The 20,748-nt window shown below is 36.6% G+C and overlaps 1 protein-coding gene across 2 annotated transcripts in view; it reads left to right on the plus strand.

The window, feature by feature from the left end:
* Positions 1-20,748, plus strand: part of VIPR2 (vasoactive intestinal peptide receptor 2) — a 66,649-nt gene that overhangs the window by 15,354 nt on the left and 30,547 nt on the right. For both annotated transcript variants that reach the window (XM_054816290.1, XM_054816291.1), the window contains exons 3-4: positions 2,828-2,935; positions 6,749-6,846. In XM_054816290.1, coding sequence (XP_054672265.1) covers positions 2,828-2,935; positions 6,749-6,846 — 206 coding nt within the window. The remainder of the gene's footprint in view (positions 1-2,827; positions 2,936-6,748; positions 6,847-20,748) is intronic.

Here is a 20,748-nt window from a genome sequence, read left to right on the forward strand (position 1 = left end):
GTTCCCATTAGTAATCTCTTATTTTTGGCATTGTCTTTCTGAATATAGAACAGATGATGCATTTAGAGCTGTATAATCCTACGAGGAGTGAAGAAAGACCTAGTCCTCATGAGCAAGTGACGACTCTGGAGAATAGCATTTCCTTGGGAAACTGTACAAAGATGACTCTACGGAATTGGTGACCAACTGCAGAATTTAGCCCATAAATCTCCTCTCATTTTTTCATTTCCAAACCCTATTCTTGGTATGGCACAGAGGCTGCCTCCCAACTATCACGCTTAGATGTCTTCCAAAGGAAAGCAAGGCCCATGGGAATGCTATGCCACTGGCTCTCCTTCAAGCTGCAGCTAGGGCATACCCCCAAGGGTGAATCCAACTGCTGGTTCTGTAACACACTCTTGGGTTCCCTAGTTTACATGTACTTTGAAAGTAATTTAGACTTAAAGGCTGATGATGTTTTCTACCTGGACTTTCATAAAGCCTTTGACATCGTTTCCCATAGCATTCTCCTGGAGAAACTGGCTGCTCATGGCTTGGATGGGCTTACGCTTCGCTGGGAAAAAAAGCTGGCTGGCTGGCCAAGCCTGAAGGGTTGTGGTGAATGGAGTGCAATCCGGTTGGCAGCTGGTCACAAGTGGTGTTCCCCAGGGCTCAGTACTGGGGCCAGTTCTCTTTAATATCTTCATCAGTGATCTGGATGAGGGGATCGAGTGCACTCTCAGTAAGTTTGCAGACAACACCAAGTTGGGCAGGAGTGTTGATCTGCTTGAGGGTAGGAAGTTTCTGCAGACGGATTTGGACAGGCTGGATTGATGGGCCAACACCAACTGTATGAGGTTCAACAAGGCTCAGTGCCAGGTCCTGTACTTGGGTCACAACAACCCCAGGCAATGCTACAGGCTTGGGGAAGAGTGGCTGGAAAGCTGCCTGGCAGAAAAGGACCTAGGGGTGTTGGTCGATATCCGGCTGAATATGAGCCAGCAGTGTGCCCAGGTGGCCAAGGCGGCCAACACCATCCTGGCTTGTATCAGAAATAGTGTGGGCAGCAGGAGCAGGGAAGTGATTGTTCCCCTGCACTTGGCACTGGTGAGGCTGCACCTCAAGTACTGTGTTCAGTTTGGGGCCTCTCACTACAAGAGACATTGAGGTGCTGGAGCATGTCCAAAGAAGAGGAACAAAGCTGGTGAAGGGGCTAGAGCACAAGTCTGATGAGGAGCAGCTGAGGGAACTGGGGTTGGTTAACCTGGAGAAAAGGAGGCTGAGGGGAGACCTTATCGCTCTCTACAACTACCTGAAAGGAGGTTGTAGCCAGGTGGGTGTTGGTCTCTCCTCCCAAGTCACAAGCAATAGGACAAGAGGAAACGGCCTCAAGTTCTGCCAGAGGAGGTTTAGATTCGATATTAGGAAAAAATTTTTCACCGAAAGGATTGTCAATCATTGGAACAGGCTGCCCAGGGAAGTGGTTGATTCGCCATCCCTGGAGGTATTTAAAAGAGGTGTACATGTGGTGCTTAGAGACATAATTTAGTGGTGGACTTGGCAGTGCTAGGTTAACAGTTGGACTTGATGATCTGAAAGGTCTTTTCCAATCTAAACGATTCTGTGATTCTGTGAACTTTGAAAGTAGGATGCTAGACACTTTATGTGAACACCAGCTGTCCAAGTTTAATTGCACTAAGATGGTTTAACACAAATACTTTTAAATGTTCCTTTTCCAGCTTCATTTAACTCAGGGGGCTTGATTTTGGGCATGACCTCACTAGCACAGAGTAAATGAATAGTGAATTGCTAATACTATAAATATTCTGAAGAATAGTATAATATATGGATGTGAGTAGCTCCTAATCCAAGTTTCACATTCTCTACTGAAGAGAACAAACTTTCCCTTATACTTTCTATAATCTTATGGAGATAATACTGGTAGGATAAAGTTTTGTTTCTCTCTTTAGCATTAATTACAAATCGAAATTGTTGATTGTCACTTGCCTTATTTGAAGACATAAATGCCCAGAATTTTGCACATGGTCTTTTTTTTTTTGGAGAGAACTTGAACTGAGATAATACAAATAACATTTCCTTACTTCTTTGTACTCATAATTCTTCATAAGGCTTACACTCAGAAGCCTTCCTAACTCTTGACTTAGAAGGCATGCATTATAAGTAGTCACCTTTAAACAAATAGAGCATACTTGATCCAAGTGCCTGTAGTGGGCTATAGGAAGATTTATGCTCATCCACAAGATACTGCCTTTGAGCCACATTTATAGAGACATCAGCATGGGCAAAACCATAACAAGTAGTTACTAACTACTAGTCACAACTTGTTACTAGTACTACTATAAAACATGCCTATAACATTTTATGACAGCCCTTCCTGAAATAAATATACAGAAGCATTCTTTGTTCAAATCTCTGTTATTTAGTTGAGGAGAGATGATTTTGTTAGTCCATGCCTGTTGTTCCAAAAATTCTTCAGTCATGGTGCACTCCCATTGTATTTGTGATGCTGAGTCCAATGAACTACTTCTACTTTTTTAACATTTTCTTACCTTTATTTAGCATGATCCCATCAAAATGACATAGTTTTAATGAGACATTTTGCAAACAAGGTACTAACTGACCGAAAAGTAAACTGGTTAATCAACAGACTCTTATGATTCCCTTAACATTTTAATACAAAATACCATCTTTGCAACTTTCTTGAAAGAGTCTAATCTTTCTTGAACTATTCATCCAAAGCTTCCACCAAGTCTTTTTAAGGTAAATACAGTAGGGTGATTTGGACCAGACTGAGTTTTCAAGTCTGTTACTGCTGGTTTTGTTTCAGGATGTGTTGGAGTTTGGGATAACATCACCTGTTGGCGTCCTGCGAAGATTGGAGAGACTGTCACTGTCCCTTGTCCAAAAGTATTTAGCCTTTATTCTGGCAAATCAGGTATTTAATTTTAAGGTGTATTTTTGCTGGCTTCTCTTTGGTATTTTATAATATGCTAAAAATGGGGGAGGTTTGCAGTATAAAGTTTTTATTTTCTTTTTAAAGAGTTAAAATAATAGATTCTTAACAGAGCTGTTCATGATACATCATGAAAAGACTGAATAATTGTCTTTGTGGTCCATTTGCTGTTTGTTGAGTCAGATACTAAATAGATATTCTGATACAGTGACACTCATCAAGGCTGAAGACAGTGCTTGCTCTATTTGACCTATTTATGTTAATTGTTAAGGCAGCTGAGCCTGACTGACATCTTTAACAGTTGCTAGCAGGTCACATGCAAGTTGTTCCTTCTGTGCTTAGGAGGGGAGCTCTGCCTTGCCTTCATGAGAATAATGAACCAACATTAACATGTAATACCTAAAAATTATCACTAATGCAATTTAAGGTAATTATTATGAAACCTTTTATTCTGCTTTTTAATGGAACTTGAAAAGAGCTCATCAGTGTCTCAGAGCGCTGAAACATTTAACTGTTTTAAGTCTACTGTCTTCTGTGTCATCTTGTCAATATATCATCATACTGTGGTTTAATTTTGCACTTTGGCTTGTTAGTGGGGTTTTAAAAATGGGTGATGCACACATAGCATTTCACATATGTATCTCAAAATGCAGCAGGAAAAATCTTATGCCCATTGCTCAGGTGAGAAACCTTTGTCATGAAGAGCTAGTGAAAGATGCAAAACTTAGCACAGTGATGTAATTCTGCTTTTGAGGTCTCTATGGAGAGCTTTTTAACAATACTGCTTTTAACATAGAGGCTAACTTGAGGTATGACTAAAATACCTTTATTCTCAAAACTGTTGATAACGTCTGTTTGAGTAAAAAATAGATAACTAAAACAATCTACAGATAAGCAAAGGTTTTCATTCCTGGAGCTGATGAATCTTCATTAGTTTATCATGGATAGTCTAAACAGTTTATAAAGGGGAAAGTATGTGTAATCTTCACTAAATCTTGTGAAATCTATAAAAGTATTCAAATGACTCAAATGAAGACGTTAAGGTGTTGTCATGAGACAAGGCAAACTAATAAATACAAAAAATTCAAAATCTGAATTAAATCACACTGCTTCTGTCTATTTTCCAGAAGCTAGAGCATGTACACTTTCTCTGGAGTTTAGATGTTTGATATTTAACAACTGTTAACATCTTGTATTACAATAACATTTTAATTTTCCTATAAAGCAACTTCAATAACTATTTAAGTCTGAAACCATCACAATGTGTTACAACTCTATCTTGCTTGGGCATGGTGTCATCAAGACTGAAAGATCACTTCCTTTCTGTAGTTTGCTATAATTTTCCCATGTACAGCTTTTTTCATAGCTACCTGTTTACTTCTTGCTTGTGGAACTAACAGGGTAGTTTTTTAGCGGATTTTTTTAAATTTTGGCTTTCTATAATTTCAGAGAAGGAAGACAGCAAACATCTTGCATGGTTGATTCTATTAAGATCTAAGTATCTCAGCACCTTTATAATTTGATTATGCTCAGGAATATATAACTTATTTAATTCATACACAGTGCATTTCAAATTCACTTGATTCTTAGGGCAGGAAATTATAAAAATATATTTAAATAAAAAATCTAACTCCTTCTGTTTAGCCAGATTTGTGAGATGTATGTTTTAGATTTTTCAGGGTTTAAGAGGAATTACAATTCTACAAGATGATCTAGACTACCTTACTTTTTATGGAAGTATTCCAAATCATAAGTAGACTTTTAAATACCATCAATTCCTTAAAGGATTTCTTAATTTAAATTGTGAATTAAAAAAAGTAGTTGTCTTCTCATCTTTACAACTTCTGGAGAACTGGCTCTTAATTTCTTCTGCGATGGTCAAGGTTATAGTTTAAGCGTGCCACATAATTAATTCTTTATTGAATATTAGTAACTTTATATTAAATGACTTTTTACTGTAAAAGCAATAATTATATTATCAATCATATTATCCTATAATGTTTTTTCTCTGCTGTACATGACAACGTAAGTATATGAGTATTGGAAAGTTAATTCTGTGAATTTTTTATTCAAATGTATGTGTCAAATTATGAGGTTTTAAATGAGGTTGCCATCTGAAATATTTAATTGTGTGGAACGATGGTGTAGAAATAAACAGTGTCTTCCATAGAACATTGCCTAACTGTCTTTAAGTTAGAAGGCCTTACAGTACTTACAGTAGAAAATACTTCAGCATCTTGAGTACATAGAGTGTTCTTGCAAAACTGGCTTTGACGTAATTTGTGGTTCTGTTAACACATTCCTCTGCTCTGCCTAGTCAGAGAATCTTGATGTACTTTTAAAGTGAAGACTCTTCAGAGTGTATAAATAGGTTACATTTTCTTTAAAAAATGCCATGTCTATGCCAAGTGGCAGAAGTGGTCCTGTTGTTTGAGTAGACACTGTGGTTTGAGGTCAAGGTCGTGTTATAAGCTAGAAAGATTTGGTTGTTGGTTGATCAACCATTTGTAGGGTATTTACAACGTTCCAGTGAAGACTTTATACAAAGAAGAAATTCCAGTAACCAATCAGCAAGATAAAAATCACAAAAGCTTTAGCTTGGAGTGTGTATAAACACGTTTGGTTATTCTTGGCCAAAGTTGATCTGTGACGCTTAAATTTGTTATTGTGTAGTAAAAACCAGACATTTTAAGTCAGTTAAAGACCAGTGGTAAACTCCAAACCAAAGCAGTATGTTATTATAGATTTCAAGTATCATGGATATAAAACTCACTGTAACAAACATGAGGGGAACTTGCCTATTATTTAACATCATAAGTTACAATAATTTTAATGACTATTCTTTATTGTGATATCACACTCTTCAATTTTCTCCTATGGAAGCTGTTCCATACTGTATGAACATTGGTTCATATTAATCGGCGTAAGGAGCAGAATCATGGGTTGCCCCCATCTCATCTGTGTGACTTCATCTGGGAAAAGAGTCAACTTCTTCTCTCACTTTCATCCAAAAAATCCTTTCTGAAATTAACAGGTGTTCAAAATTCCTTTCCAACTATACTTGCACATCTCCCATACGTTCCTTGGACTACATTGTTTCAGTGATTGGTTCAGAGAGTGAGATTCAGCATGCGTATTTATTGCCTTGTTCTTCAACCTGTAACATAATTTGGCCTTTAAAGTGCATCACCAATCCTACGAACATTTGCTGTAGCAGCAATTCATCACATAAGAGCTTTTATAACTCTTCAGTAGATCGCTTGGTATTACCTTCTCAGAAAAGCTTAAATAGGAGGTTAGAGCAACTCTCACTTAAGTTACTTTTCTATCATATTACTTTACCTACAAATTACCCCCTTAATAGCGTGAACTGAAAGACTCCCTCAGAATACTTTAGATAAAATAGCAAAATATTTCAGGCTTTTGCATATATAACAGAAATAGCTGTTATACCAAAGCAGAAGCCTCATCTAGCTTGGAATTACTTTTGTTTTTCTTTCATGCAAAGGCAACGCAGAGCAAAAGTAAAAGCCAAAGTAATATGAATGAAGAGCACGTGAAAGGAAATGGCTGGGTTGCTTTAACAGGAGTGCTAGGAAATATAGCATGTTAACCCATGTTGCCCAAGGCAGGGGGGTTGGAACTAGATGATCTTTGAGGTCCCTTCCAACCCAAACCATTCTATGATTCTATTCTATGATTTAACAGAGGATGACACAGTTAGGTTGTCCAAAGATTCATTGATGATGAGAGTTTTGTATCTTTCTGATTTCAATCTCAAATTTTTCTTTACAGGAAATATTAGCAAAAATTGTACAAGTAATGGATGGTCAGATATTTTTCCTGACATCTTAAGTACGTGTGGATACAATGACTATGAGGATGATTATAAGGTAGGAAAAAGACTTTTTCTATTCATTTAGATGTCAGTGTTCAATACAGTTATCAGACATATTCCGCTTCTAAATAGTTCCCATTTTACTCTATCAGACTTAATGGAAATCTGTAGTAATTTTTGGTAGCATTTATTGCCATATGTTTGGATGTAAATGCAATATAAGATAAGATCAGAAATGTGGAATTCAGTAACTGTTTGAAACTCAAGGCTATAAACACTTGGTAGTTGCAGTAATGCATCTGTATTTCTAATATTGCAGTATTACTGGGCTTATGCGCAATATGTTTTTCATTGTATATTTCTAGAAGTTTCTATTATAACAAATCCTAATACTGTAATAATCTGTTAATAATACATGCACTACTTGATTGCTGGTATGTGTTTAAGTTATAAGTAAAATAAAACGAATTTAGGTCATTGGAATTATTGCAAATTTATATCTGACTTTAAATTGCCTTGGCAGTTAGAAGTGGTTCAAAAAGCTATCAAGGTATCTTAAATACAGTATAAATGGGAAAACAAATTTGTTCACTTTGCAGAACCTATTTCTTGTTCTTTTTGTTGAGGGAAGTACTTTTTCCATCACGTATTTTACCTATTTTCTATCTGTTATTCTGCTGAGACTAACAGTGCAAGATTTTGTTTACAAGGAGGAGCTCATAGTGTCAGTAAAACTCTTGTTATCAAGAACAGATGAAGTCCTCTCATGAATTAAGATACTTGGCTGGTTGGGTTTTTCTGGATTTTAGTATGTGTGGAATAGATCTAGCAGACCTGTTCTGTCTGGCTTGCAGAGAAGTTCTGGCATGCTAGCTAAGACATGCAGTTCTTGCTATCTCTTTCTGTATTTAAAAGCCCAGCCATTACTGTAGTTGAAAACAGATAATAAAGAAAACGGATGGAGTATGGTGTTTTCTGAAGTTTTCTGATGATACATTTTAAAACACTGGTATCTGACAATTTGGGGACACACACACATTACTGCTACAAAACCCGTTTTAAAACAGTCATTCAAAACCAGTCATTCAACCCAGACATTGTCATGTGGAGTGAAAATGGGTCAAGACTTAAAAATTCAAATGAACAAAAGATAGCATTTCAAGTAGTGAGAAATACTTAATTAGCGGATGAACTACTATAATAGAAAAGCAGTTCTTGGTTGACATGTTCATTAATACTTTGAAGGAGAAAAATGAAATGCAAGTTCAATATATTTGCAGAAATGAACCTAGAGAAACTGGAAATAGGAAACAGTAGCAACATTTACAAAAGCCTGGAAAAGAGCAAATAATAAATCAGTGAGGATAAAAATCAGAAGAGAGATGTGGAAGGCAGGTAGTGAAAAAATGATTAACAAAAGTACAATAGATAGATAGAATATCGTAGATATCTAACATAGATAGTATCCAGAATACATACATAGAGGGATTCCAGAGAGGGAAAGGGAAATGCAAGCACTGACTGCATTTCAAGCAACATGACCCGAGGGCCCTGTGCTTTTCTCTCAAGTACCAGTGTCATTGCTCAGGAAATATTCTTTGCCTGAAGATCATAAACTGGTTATTTCAGTGGGGCAAGACAATAATTCTTTTCTAACCTTCAAGTTGACAAGTCAAAAAGTGGATATAATGGTGCTGGCTTGTCAGAAGTTAAGCTGTTCCTGTGCAAATATAATATATTTTGTAGTGAAAGAAAGGACAAAAATTACCAGAATAAAATCTGAAAATAGGAGACAGGAAAGCGTATGTTTAAATCCATCTCTTCGTGTGAAACAGTATAAAAATGCAAGTATCATGCAGCTGTGAGATTTCAGGAGACATTTAAGGTTCTGCATCAGCCAACAGAAAGAAGATGTTTTCATAAATTCTGATCTTAGCGCACAGTGGTAGCACCTCAAAACAAAAAATATTTACACAATGTAAATCAGTATAGTTCATTTTTATTTGACCTAGAATTTCAACAAAAAGGACTAAAAATGAAATCCTAAGTATTTGGATGCAAAATATTTTGGACACAAAAATATCATGCAACAATATGCTTTGCGGGTGATCTGTGAGGTTGCTCTCAAAGATACAGAAACTAAAGAGATCGTATTTTAGGGAAGGTGGCAAAATACTTTTCTTATGGTAAGTCTTAAATTTTCTTCTTTCCTTTTATATTTTTGTTGAAGTCATGGCAGCACAATGGGAGAACGAATAGCTTGATTTGACCATGCTAGAAACACAGGTCGAGGTGTGTTAACCCAATCCAAGCCTCACTGTAATCTTTCCTTTCATGTGGACATATTTTGAGATCTTCTGTCTAGACTAAACAAGCTAGAGATGCGTCCTAGCTGTCCTCAGAGGGTATTAAACTCTCTGTCAATATTATTAATATATGGCAAGATGCCTGGTGAATGTAAAGGACTGAAATGTGTCCACTGACTTAAAATAATGGCTGGGTCAGTTAATACAGTGTCGTCTAATCTTAGTGTGAATTGGCCCGAGGTTTATTAAATCAGGCAAAACACCAGTATATGCAAGTTACAGGCTATGTGATTTGAATGCATAGAGTCATACAAAGACAAATTCATGGAAAGATCCTCAGGGCTGTTAAATGTGGTGATAGTGTTGCAGCTTGTGCATAAATAGAAGCATCATCTATGGAAGATGATTTCCCCTGTTTGGCCAGTTTCCTGAAGCACTCACTCATAGGCTGCTGTCAGAGATAGCATCCTGGGCGTGCTACCCACTACCCAATACAGATAACTCGAGACAAGTGGAGTCAAGGCAGTGAGGTCAGGACTGACACAAACACTGCCTTTAATGTCTGTAGCTACCTTCAGAAAACAGATGCATTACTTCTGTCTGTGAAGTGGATCATTGCACTGGACTAATGGATTGTTTGTATTGAGTCTACGTTGAATCCTTCCCTCTCAATAAAATGTCATGCAGGGCAGCCATGTACCAATGCTTTGTCTGTGTGCCTGTAAGTCATGCTGTATTTATTTACATTACATTCTGCATTTTTCATTACTTAATGATGCTACTATTATTAAGAGATACTTAAGGCAATACTGGTCTCATCTTTTTGGGGTGATGTTTAGGCTAAGGTGAATTGAAAGAGAAACATGTCAGAAAAGAGATATTAATTACTTGCATAAAGATTATTAAATACCATGAGGAATACTGATTTTACTCCATATATTTTCAGTAAATTCTGTTTTGCTCTGCACCATTTAAAAAAGTGTAGAAGTGCCTGATAAGAAAAAAGTAAATAGTCTGCAACATGTAATCCATCTCTTTATCTCAGCCTATATTTATTCTAAGTACTACAAGATTTTAGAAATGGCTACTGTGTTGTTGAAGTTCATTTTGCAAAAGGAAAGAACTAGGGTTCTTTATTCCACATCTATTTGCATTTGCTTGTTTCAGTGTTTCTAAAGCACTGAACTCATTTGCTAGGCCCAGTTCTGATTTTACAGTGTTTATACAGTTTTAAGATTTTCTGATATGTTCTCCTAGTATGAATATTTGACTATTATGGAATGTACTCTGACACGTGTCATAAAAATATAAGACCATGAATTTTAATATGCTTGTAAGTAATCATATCTGTGAATACTAGATTGTTTTACATACAATATTACAGGAATATACTAGCCCACAGAATAAACGAAATAGAGTCACTTGGGATGATAATAATCGTAAATACTTTAGTAGTGATCAGTTATATTTTTGATTAAATGAATAAACAGGTGTGAGGTTTTCTTTTACATTAAGAGTGACATCTGGTCAATAGTAAAACTCCTTTGGACGAACAATCAAGCCCTCAAGTTTCTTCAGAGTGTTTTGTCCTTCAGCACTGAATTACCCTCTCACCCCTAGAGGTCCTTCCAAAGCAAGGCTGAGGTTGAAAGATCCACTGGGTAACTTTGCCTAGGAAGCTTCTGTGCTATGTCTATTCTGTAAATAAACGGAAGACTTCTGTCTCCTGAACTTAGTAAAAATAGCATGAAACTAACTTTAGAGGAAACATTAGCAGAAAAAGGTGTCTGTTCTAAGAAAACAAAACACAAGTGCGTAAGAATAGATTTTACAAAAAAAGTGCATTGAAGGTAACACTAATTACAAGAACTTGTACTAATCCAATTTATTTTTATAAGTGTGCTTTTCTGTACTATTTTAAAACCTGTTAACATTAGGTAGCCACAAAAAAAGAGGAATCGTCTTAGGATTCCAACTCTGTAGTCTAGAAAGCAGTTTCAGATTCTCTAAATGTTTCCATAAAATCGTTCTGAAAATCATAAGGCACTGATTTTTTGCTGTGTCTAACTACCTATTGAGTTTAGTTTACTGACTGTAATTTGAGTATTTTCCTCAAAAGTTTAAAAGTAAATTGATGGATTTCAGTTTTGGAATCAGCATTGCTCAGATAATGATGTGAATACTTTGCAGAGGCCAGCTGTTCTTACTACTGTTGCAAAAGTACTATTTTTTTAGATATGCAGAAAATTTCATGGCATTTCAATTTCACGATGGCATTTCAATTTCAGATGCATGACTCAAATCAGTTCATGCTTTGCATACAGTTACAAAATCTAAATGGGTTGTGATATTTATTCTGTGTTAAAAACTTTTAAAAATGTAATTTAGTTTTAAATTCTGTTTTGGTCAATCCATACATTCTTTGCACTTATTTTACTCCTGCTAATCTTGCAGATTTTTTATTAAGTTCAGAGGTTAAAGCTAAAGTTTAATTGAGAACTGGCTAATTATGGTTCACACAGAATAGTAAAGAAGAAATAAGATATGGCCATCTTGCATAAAAGACATAGATTTTTATGTGCTATGAGTTTTGGTATTGCTTTGCCTGTTTCTTTTGCAGCAATGCAATATAAAGAGTTTGTTTCTAAATGGTACTATGTAAGATAGAGAGTAGTGACAAGTATTTGATAGCTATAACTAAGTCCATATTAATCTAAAGTAATTTTCCTGGTTTTCAACTACCACAACACAATGCAGAATTTAATTCTTTGTCTTTATGGGGGGTAGTGTGTATATTTAATAAACATTGAATTTCAGAACACCATTTGCCAATTTTTTGTTGAGTCACTAGCAGTTATAGAGGTCTTACAGGCAAATTAAGACACTTCTGCTTACACTCATGCAGGAAATTTAAGTAGCAGCATGATTGCATCCTCTTTGATGCTGAGTCTGATAAAGTGCTTCATGCTAATCATTTAAAATTTTTGCTCGTTTTTGAAAATCATAACACCTGAATTTAAATAATTATGATTTTTGATATAATGGATTCAAAATGTAGTAATGTTTACTTAGCTTCACAATAGTTTGAGAAGCAGGGTTAATTTTTGATCAGTAGAAAATTTTATAACATTTACAATTTCTACCCATTATAATACTAGACCAGTAAAATGGTCTGAAAGAAGGAAATGTGCTCATTACCCACAATTTCAAGTGTAGAACAGAGAATAATTAAAAATCTGTGTCATATGAGAAAATAATTTCAATTGTGTAATTATTTTTTATTTGCTTGTACATAGCTTGAACAAAATGACCATGGTCAGTATTAAGGTAATGTCAAAGTACTCTTGGCTGATTAGCTTCAATCCTGACGTATACCTCCATGTAGCTATTTCATGTTCGTCCAGTTGGCAGATGAATGGCCAGCAGATAGATTCAGTCCTGCTGACACTGACAGCTATTGTGCTGGACTCAAAGTACACAGGATTCTTGTTTTGATTTTAGTCAGACTATTTGTTGTAGGGGTCATGCATGTGTACAGAATGCCAGAAACATTATTTTAAATCATGTGTTTTTTCTGGAGGAAGACAACCTCTTCTCCCTAGTGGGTAAAAGTGATGGAAGTCATTTTACATCCAGGCTGCCTGACAGTTACTGTCAAGCTCAGAGTACGTAGCTAGAGGCTAAATTGGAGGTGCAGTTAGATCAGTGTGGCTGGACAACTGATGCTTTATTAGAAAGTTCATGCAGGGTTTCACCTTTTTTTCCTTCATTTAAGAATTCTGAAATCAGATACAAGTAAGATGAGTCGCATTTCAAAAGATACAGTCAATGGAGTTTTTCTGAAATCAAATCTAGACAGATTTTTCAAGATGGTACGGAATGATCATAGAATCATGGACTCATAGAATCATAGGATGGTTTGGGTTGGAAGGTACCTTAAACATCATCTAGTTCCAACCCCCTTGCCATGGGCAGGGACACCCTCCACCAGATCATGTTGCTCAAAATTATTAAAAAAAAATGATAAAAAAATGAAACAAGTCCAACTTTTTTGTTGGGCATGTTTCAATCGACCCGATGCAATTTGAAGCACAGCTACTTTTTTTTATGCCAAAGTAGTAAACATTCTCTTATTATATAGTCTAATGGCTGAAAAATATTTTCAGTAATATTTTCCATTCTGTAATACCAACACCTGCCATGCAAGTTTGTTTATAGACAGCAACAATTTTGGTAAGTTTATGCAGTTGATTGCAATTTATGCATCTACATCCACAGCTGGAGTTATTAGACAATAGTCCAGCTCCCAACTTGAATAATGGGGTTTTATGATGCCTTCAAAAATTGACAAGGTGAAGGACCTTTCGACTTTCAATTCTATGAACATAGCGAATATAGCTGGTATAGTTCCATCTACTTCAAGAGGTGACACACGGCTTATATAAAGAGGGCATGACTCTTGGGAGAATGTAAATATAATGACTCCTGCATTTCTTGCCAGTGCTATAGAATTGGCCATTAATGCTTTCTAAGGACTGAGATCATCTCAGTTGCCAGTCGATAATAGCTGAAGCATGAGAGAACTGGAGTAAAGGATGCCTCTAGTGGGAATCCTTTATTGCCTTCAGGGGATTTCTGGACCATTCACCATTCCCTTTAGCAAGTGCTTTTACTACTGACTTTAGGAATTTACTCCTTACACACAAAAAAAATCTCAGAAATGCTGTGAGATAAATTTGTGTTGAATTTTGAGACTGCCTGCAAATCAATTTAAGCTGCTTTCCTTCTCTTTGAATGTTTATGAACAATTTTTTGAAATAACATCCTTCATTCTTTTCTTTGTATGTTATTTCTTTTGTCTCTTTATTTGATGCCTTTGCAAACTGACAGCCTCCAAAGTTGGTTAACTTGGCAGCATGATGGCAGATCATAGTCTAGCTAGGCCAGTCAAGAGCAGACCTGAAAGGAACAATTTGTCCACTTAACCATGAACACCGAGGGGTTATGAATTAGATATAAACTGTCCAGGACATTGTGGAGGCGTTATTACAGACAGGTCAGTCAAGAACTTTGTGCATATACCTTATTGGTAAAAACAGCGGATAGTATTTTATTCATAGGGGAAGGAGTCCATCAGGCAAAAAATACCTTTCAATGATCTTGTTCTCTCTCCCTCTACCTATTTGACTGTAGATTCCCATCTCAGGACATAGAAGGTACAAGTCAAAAAGGCAAGTTATACGGTGAGGTATTAAGAGGAGACAGCTCTAACAAATTGATTGTAAGATAAAAAATGTGTTAGATAACTCTTAATGTTTTGCTGAAACTTCTCAAACAAATGCAACATAGGGATGCTATTGAAAACCAGCAAATTTGAAATGGACATCTTGGTTTTCTTTAATATACTGTAAAATCATTCTGCAGTACTGTCTTCTGCAAGATATCCTTTAAGGGAAAAGTACAGGATATTTTGAACAAAAATAACACCTGCAGTTTACAGCAGCTAGAATTGGAGCTGTGCTTAGTACCTGCTCTGTGCTCATTTTAGATCTAGTGAGAATGACAGCTCCTTTTGACTGGTGTCTTGCTTTGAATGAATGTAAATTAAAACCAGAAAAAATGAATTAAAAACACTAAGGCTCAAATTCTGGCTAACCAAAAACCTTAATCAGTTTAACTATGTGGTTTTGAAGTAAGCTGAATTGAGGAACATTGTATTTAATTTTATTTAAATTAGATTTACTTGAATTACTTTAATTTCTAACTGACTTATAAAGTATACATCATCTGTGTGCATACATATCTGTACATACATATTAAAGCCCCTATCATGAGAATGGTGCAACACAAGATTAAAATCCATTATTTTTTATATATTTCCATGGGAAAACAGTATTTAAAGCATAGCTTAATCAGTAGCTTCTGACACCTGACCTTTTAGTAAATTACCCTTCAAAAATGCCTCCTCCCTCACTTGCCTGTAATTTCTCTGTACCAAGCACTATTGGTTTCTTCTTCATTAGTCTATAGCAACTTTGAGATACATGCTCATTACGTTACGTGCTGGCATCAGTAGGACTGTGTGCAGTTACCACTAATAGTATGATGGCTGCTACTGTAAAGAAACATCACAAAACTGAGATTCTTGAACAGTAAGCAAAAAAATGTGTATTTTTGCATGACTAGAATTGCAAGTCAAATTTCATCTGACTAGATTGTACAATGTACTCATCTGCATTTAGTCCAGACAGTCTATGCCTTCTCTACAGTCAAAGGAGATCTAGTCTTTGCAGGCTGGATGGAAATCATATCATCTTAATTTCTTTGATTTGCTACGACCACAATGAAGCACATGAATCATAGCGTAGAAGAGTCTGTTCTTCTCCATTGACTCCCCCCTCTTGGGAGACAATGACTAATTCTGTTGAGTTGCCTACCTTTTAGAAAGATTATATCCCACCGTTACATGTATTAAGCTAAATGAGTCTTGCCTTACTCTTTTCACCTAGTCACCAGTAGTTATTTGAAAGGTTTTAAAAGTATATGTTACTTTTTTTTCATAATATTGTTACCGAGAAGACAGACTTGTGGTATCAGAAATCCCATGAGACTTGGACGCCAGTTGGAAAAATTCCAAATAAAAGCAAAAACAAATACTAGACTTCAAATGCTGGCCTTCAAAACAAGATGGAAAAAAAGAATAAAGGAAAAAAATCTCAACGGACATAAAAACCAAAGTTTTGTAATGCTTTTGCTGCCTGATGGAAAGCTGACCAAATCAGTGGAGAAACTCCTGGGACAGAGTCATGTTGTCTAATTTTAGACATCTGTCATTTGCATCTGCACTAGTCTCTCTAGGTTCCATTCATAGTTAATGAAGAAAAAGTGGGTGTTTTTACTTCACTATCCTTCTAAATTATTTTAGGTGCCTGTCTTAGGATGACATGAAAAGCACTCTGCTACTGCCATTTGTTGGTTACAAAGAGGATCTTGATACTTAGCTCAGATAGACTCAACCCTGCAAAATTCAGTGGCTATTAGATCATCTGTTTCTTTAGTATACTGTCCCACACTTTATTCTAACTTGTTTTGAGGAAGTAAACAGGAACTCTGCATTCCTGGGCATGGAAAACATTTACAGAAGGCAAAATTACTTATCCTAAAATCAACTTTATAGAGATCTCCAAAAAACTTATTCCACAAAAAATGGAAAAAATATTCAATTGAATTACATAAACCAGATAAATTTCAGTGTTGTTAGTGTAATGGATTCCAAGAAAAGGGGAAGTAAAAGATAGATTGAGTTCAAATTGTTCTTGACTTGAAGCAATGCAGAACATATAAGCAGAATCAAGGCTTTCCCATGGGAACACTGGTCTGACTCCAATTTCCCAATAATGACTTCTGGTCCAGAATCATTCCTATAAACATCTTAGTGCATGCCATCTAAAGACTATAGTGACCGTGGATCGTTAAGAGTCTGTAAATCAATTGATTCTGTGTTTTTAATTTATGAAAGTATAATAGGTGCTTTGTCTAGGACAGGAATTAGGGGAGGAAAAGAATGTAGGAGCAGCGCAATTCATTCTGAAATGAAGATGGGCAAAAATATGGAAAAAGTGAGCAAAGGCAATGCAGACTAAATATAGGTACAAATTTTATATACTTGGCACCAAAGAATTTACATATATCCTAAACAAAAACTTCCAAGGCAAGACAAAAATTAAGGAGAGCATACAGTCTCTCTCTAGATCTGGTATGCATGGGCCTTTTAAAGGATTATTAACATCATAAAAATACAATAAATAGATGAGAGAATTATATGTTAACACAAGTGGTGACTGCATAAGCAGCAAACTTGTTGAATTGCAAATAATTGTATCAGAAGAAGTGATCAGAGGACAAGAGATTCGTTCTTACAAACAGATTCAGAGTAGAAGCCAAATGTGAAACCTCTCACCTTACGTGACAGGTTTTCTTATCTGGTGGGCACGGACTCAACTGTGTTCAGAAAGTCAGAGCATGTGCTGGAACAAATTTCTTGGGTTTCTCTGTCATGTCTGTGCCAACAGTCAACCACATCAAATTCTTTCAAGCCATTTACATTCACATACTTACCACATATTTTAAAACCTGGAAGGCTGAAATTCAACTTGCAAATCAAAATTTGTAACGTTAGATATTTACTTGAGATGTAGGTGTCTAATCACTAGTTAGTGGAAATAGGGCTTGGCGTGACTGCCTAAATAGAGCTATCTAGTGCCATTTGCCTCACCACTGCCATTCCAGCAAAGAGGTCCTTTGTCACATCTGCCATACAGGTGTCTTAGATACCCTAGGATATCTCAAGTAGGCAAGTAGGTACAGTTTGTTCATTATGTCAGTGGAACTTATGTTGATCACAAAGTGATATCTGAATCTCTATTTGGTTTTTCTTTATGTATTTGAAAGGAGAGAATGACTATCAATGAGTTGAGGTATTTTATACTGATGAGCAGAATGCACACTTTTGACTGACTGTGATTTAAGACATTTAAGACGTTAAATGTAAAGGTGCTGATATAGCTTAAACGACTCATTATATATGATAGTAAGATGTGTAGTATGTTTGCGTTTGTGTATGTGGTACAGCCTGGATTAGTCACTCAGAACGATAAGGACATATACCCATAGTACAGTCTTTGAAATCCCCTCCCTGCAGTAGATACAGAAACCCTTGGGATGAATTAATAGTAGAGGATGTTATGCCTCATTTTTGAGAAACTAATGTTATATTCACTGTCAGGTAGAAGCCAAGGACTTGAGTAATGAGTTCTCAAAAATGTCAAACATGTTCAAGAATAGCTACTTTCTATTGTTGAAAGGAAATGTGCGAGTTGAAATAACTTCTTATAGTTGCCAGACTCTTTGATCTCTCATATAAATATGGGATAACTAGTCACTAGCAATAGAATTATATAATCAAAATTGCTAATATCTTTATTGTAAGCCAAATGTATTTTATTAATTCAAATATTTTTAAAGATCACTGCAAGAAAATAACAATATTTCTACTACTGTCAGCTTCTTCATAATTCCAGTGTATCATACGTGTGCAGAGTTCTTTACAAGATCTGCAGAAAAAGGGGTTCAAGGCTGTTATGGCTTAACCCCGGCCAGCAGCTCAGTCCCACACAGCTGCTCACTCCCCCCCGCCCCGCCCCGCCACGGGGATGGGGGGAGAATCAGAAGGGTAAAAATGAGAAAACTCATGGGTTGAGATAAAAACAGTTTAATAGGTAAAGCAAAAGCTGTGCACAAGCAAAGTAAAACAAGGAATTAATTCACTACTTCCCATCAGCAGGTGGGTGTTCAGCCATCTCCAGGACAGCAGGGCTCCATCACACGTAACAGTGACTTGGGAAAACAAATGCCATGACTCCCAATGTCCCCCTTCCTCCTCCTTCCCCCAGCTTTATGCAGTGAGCATGACATCATATGGTATGGAATATCCCTTTGGTCAGTTTGGGTCAGCTGCCCCAACTGTGTCCCCTCCCAACTCCTTGTGCACCCCCAGCCTACTCGCTGGTGGGGCAGCATGAAAAGCGGAGGAGGTCTTGACTCTGTGTAAGCACTGCTCAGCAGTAACTAACACATCCCTGTGTTATCAACACTGTTTGCAGCATAAATCCTACGACCTGCTATGAAGAAAATCAACTCTTCCAGCCAAACCCAGTACAAAGACCTAACCCAAATATGTTAGCAGTGAGAATGTCAGCACAAGAGAGTTTTTGATTGAAGCAAGAAGATGACCGGAGAAAGTTTAATGTCCAGCCAGAGGGAACTAATCTTAAGTCTGGAGTCTAGAGACTGTGGTACTTACAGGAAAGTATGCAGTTGTGTCAGTTTAGTCATCTATTTAACAGCAAATGCACGAGTTGGCGTGTGTGAAACACCCATTTCTTGTCTCAGAGTTATTTCTGCTCCTTAGGCAAACCTAAGACTGTCTTTGGAGCAGATCTTATAACTAACTCATAGCACAGTTTGGCTGCTTGGCAGAAGAAAGGGACCTTACAACTGCTTTTAGATTTTCTATCACAATGAGAAACCTGAATAGGAGGGAAGAAGTAATTTCTGCTGGGCACTGTGAAGGGCCAGGACACAATTTGCATCAGAAGTCCTTGTTTAATTGCTTTCCTTTTGAAGGCTATTAACAAAGACAAATTACAGGAGGCCAGTGGTTACTTTAACATGTTAGGATTTGTTAAGCTACTTGGTAGTTCCCAGGATAAGAAGATGAGTGGTGCAAAGTTGTCCCTACGTGCACTCTTACTGGCTGTTGTGTGCATGGCTTTGGGATACCTGAGGAGACCCCTGTCCCTGCTCTGCAGTAATGGGATGTTGAACATCACTGTTAGAATTAAAAGTGTATCTCTGCCAATCAATTTTTTCCATGAAAGTGGACAAGAAATCTTCCACTTGGTATTTAAACAGCACAGATTTATTGCCATTGCAACTTCTTTTGCAAATGACATTTATCTCCCTCAAATTTACAATATTTACATGGTGGATGTTAAGAATTCTTGATTTAGAGACCGTTCAGGCTTCTATTTGTACACTCGGTAGAAATGTACTCAGTAGAAATGGGGTCTGCAAATGCCAACAGATGATAACAAATAGAACATATTGTGGAACTGCTGTGCATGATTTCTAAGCTTTACACTATATTTGCAACTCCTGATGTGCACAAGGTCAGGAAATAAAATTCCTTTTCTTTTTTCTTTCAAAAACTGTTGATGGTGACATGATGTTGCCAGATTGTTAAGTCATTTATCAGATCATCCTTTTTCCATAATTTTGCAGAGCAGGTCAGCTTGAATAAATGAAGGAGGGTGCCCAAAGTATTTGCAGTGTTCCTGGTGCCATGGGTTGTTGTAATTGCTGCTGAGAAACTGTTTATCACTCTATTCCCAGAAAATTGGCTGGAGACTGGCTGATGTTCCTTTTGCTATGACAGAAGCCAAATTAAAGAAGTATAGGGGTGGTCTACAGTGCTTGTCTGTAGGCATAGTTTTTAGAGCTGTCCAAAAATGAGCTGAACTGGGGAGTATAATTCTGCCATTCTAGCAGGGAATTGAAGGGTAGTTCTTCAGAAATGATTTTGTCTGAAATTATGTTAATTTTGAAAAAAAAAAATTGTATTCGAAAACAATTTTAGAAACATTGTTCAAGAAACATTGGACTACTTAGAGTCCTATTTAGCAAACACAAGATTCATGTGGAAAACCAGGATCTTCTTGGAGCATCCATCTAAGTGCAACAAGCATTTCTACACTCTGGGTAGCTGCATTTAAATTAGTCATTGTGGGGCCTCTTCATTGTCTGTAGAAATATATCCAATCAAGTCCATGTTGACTGCTTGCATACATACAAGAAGTGTAGAAGTGTAAAGGACCCTACATTGTCTTAGATGTTTATATTTGCCATGTAGACACCTAATGCCAGGTGAAATAGAGCCTATGATTTATGCCCACAGAGAGTCCCTAGGAATGCAGTGGGGCTGTGCAAATATACCACAGACTCTATAGCAAGCAATAAAGTAATATTTTAGGTTTTACTATTTTAACCACTCAGGGACACCAATTAAAAAAAAAAAAAAAAAGAAAACCCAA

Source organism: Grus americana, chromosome 2 (assembly GCF_028858705.1).
Source record: "Grus americana isolate bGruAme1 chromosome 2, bGruAme1.mat, whole genome shotgun sequence".
Classification (NCBI taxonomy): domain Eukaryota; kingdom Metazoa; phylum Chordata; class Aves; order Gruiformes; family Gruidae; genus Grus; species Grus americana.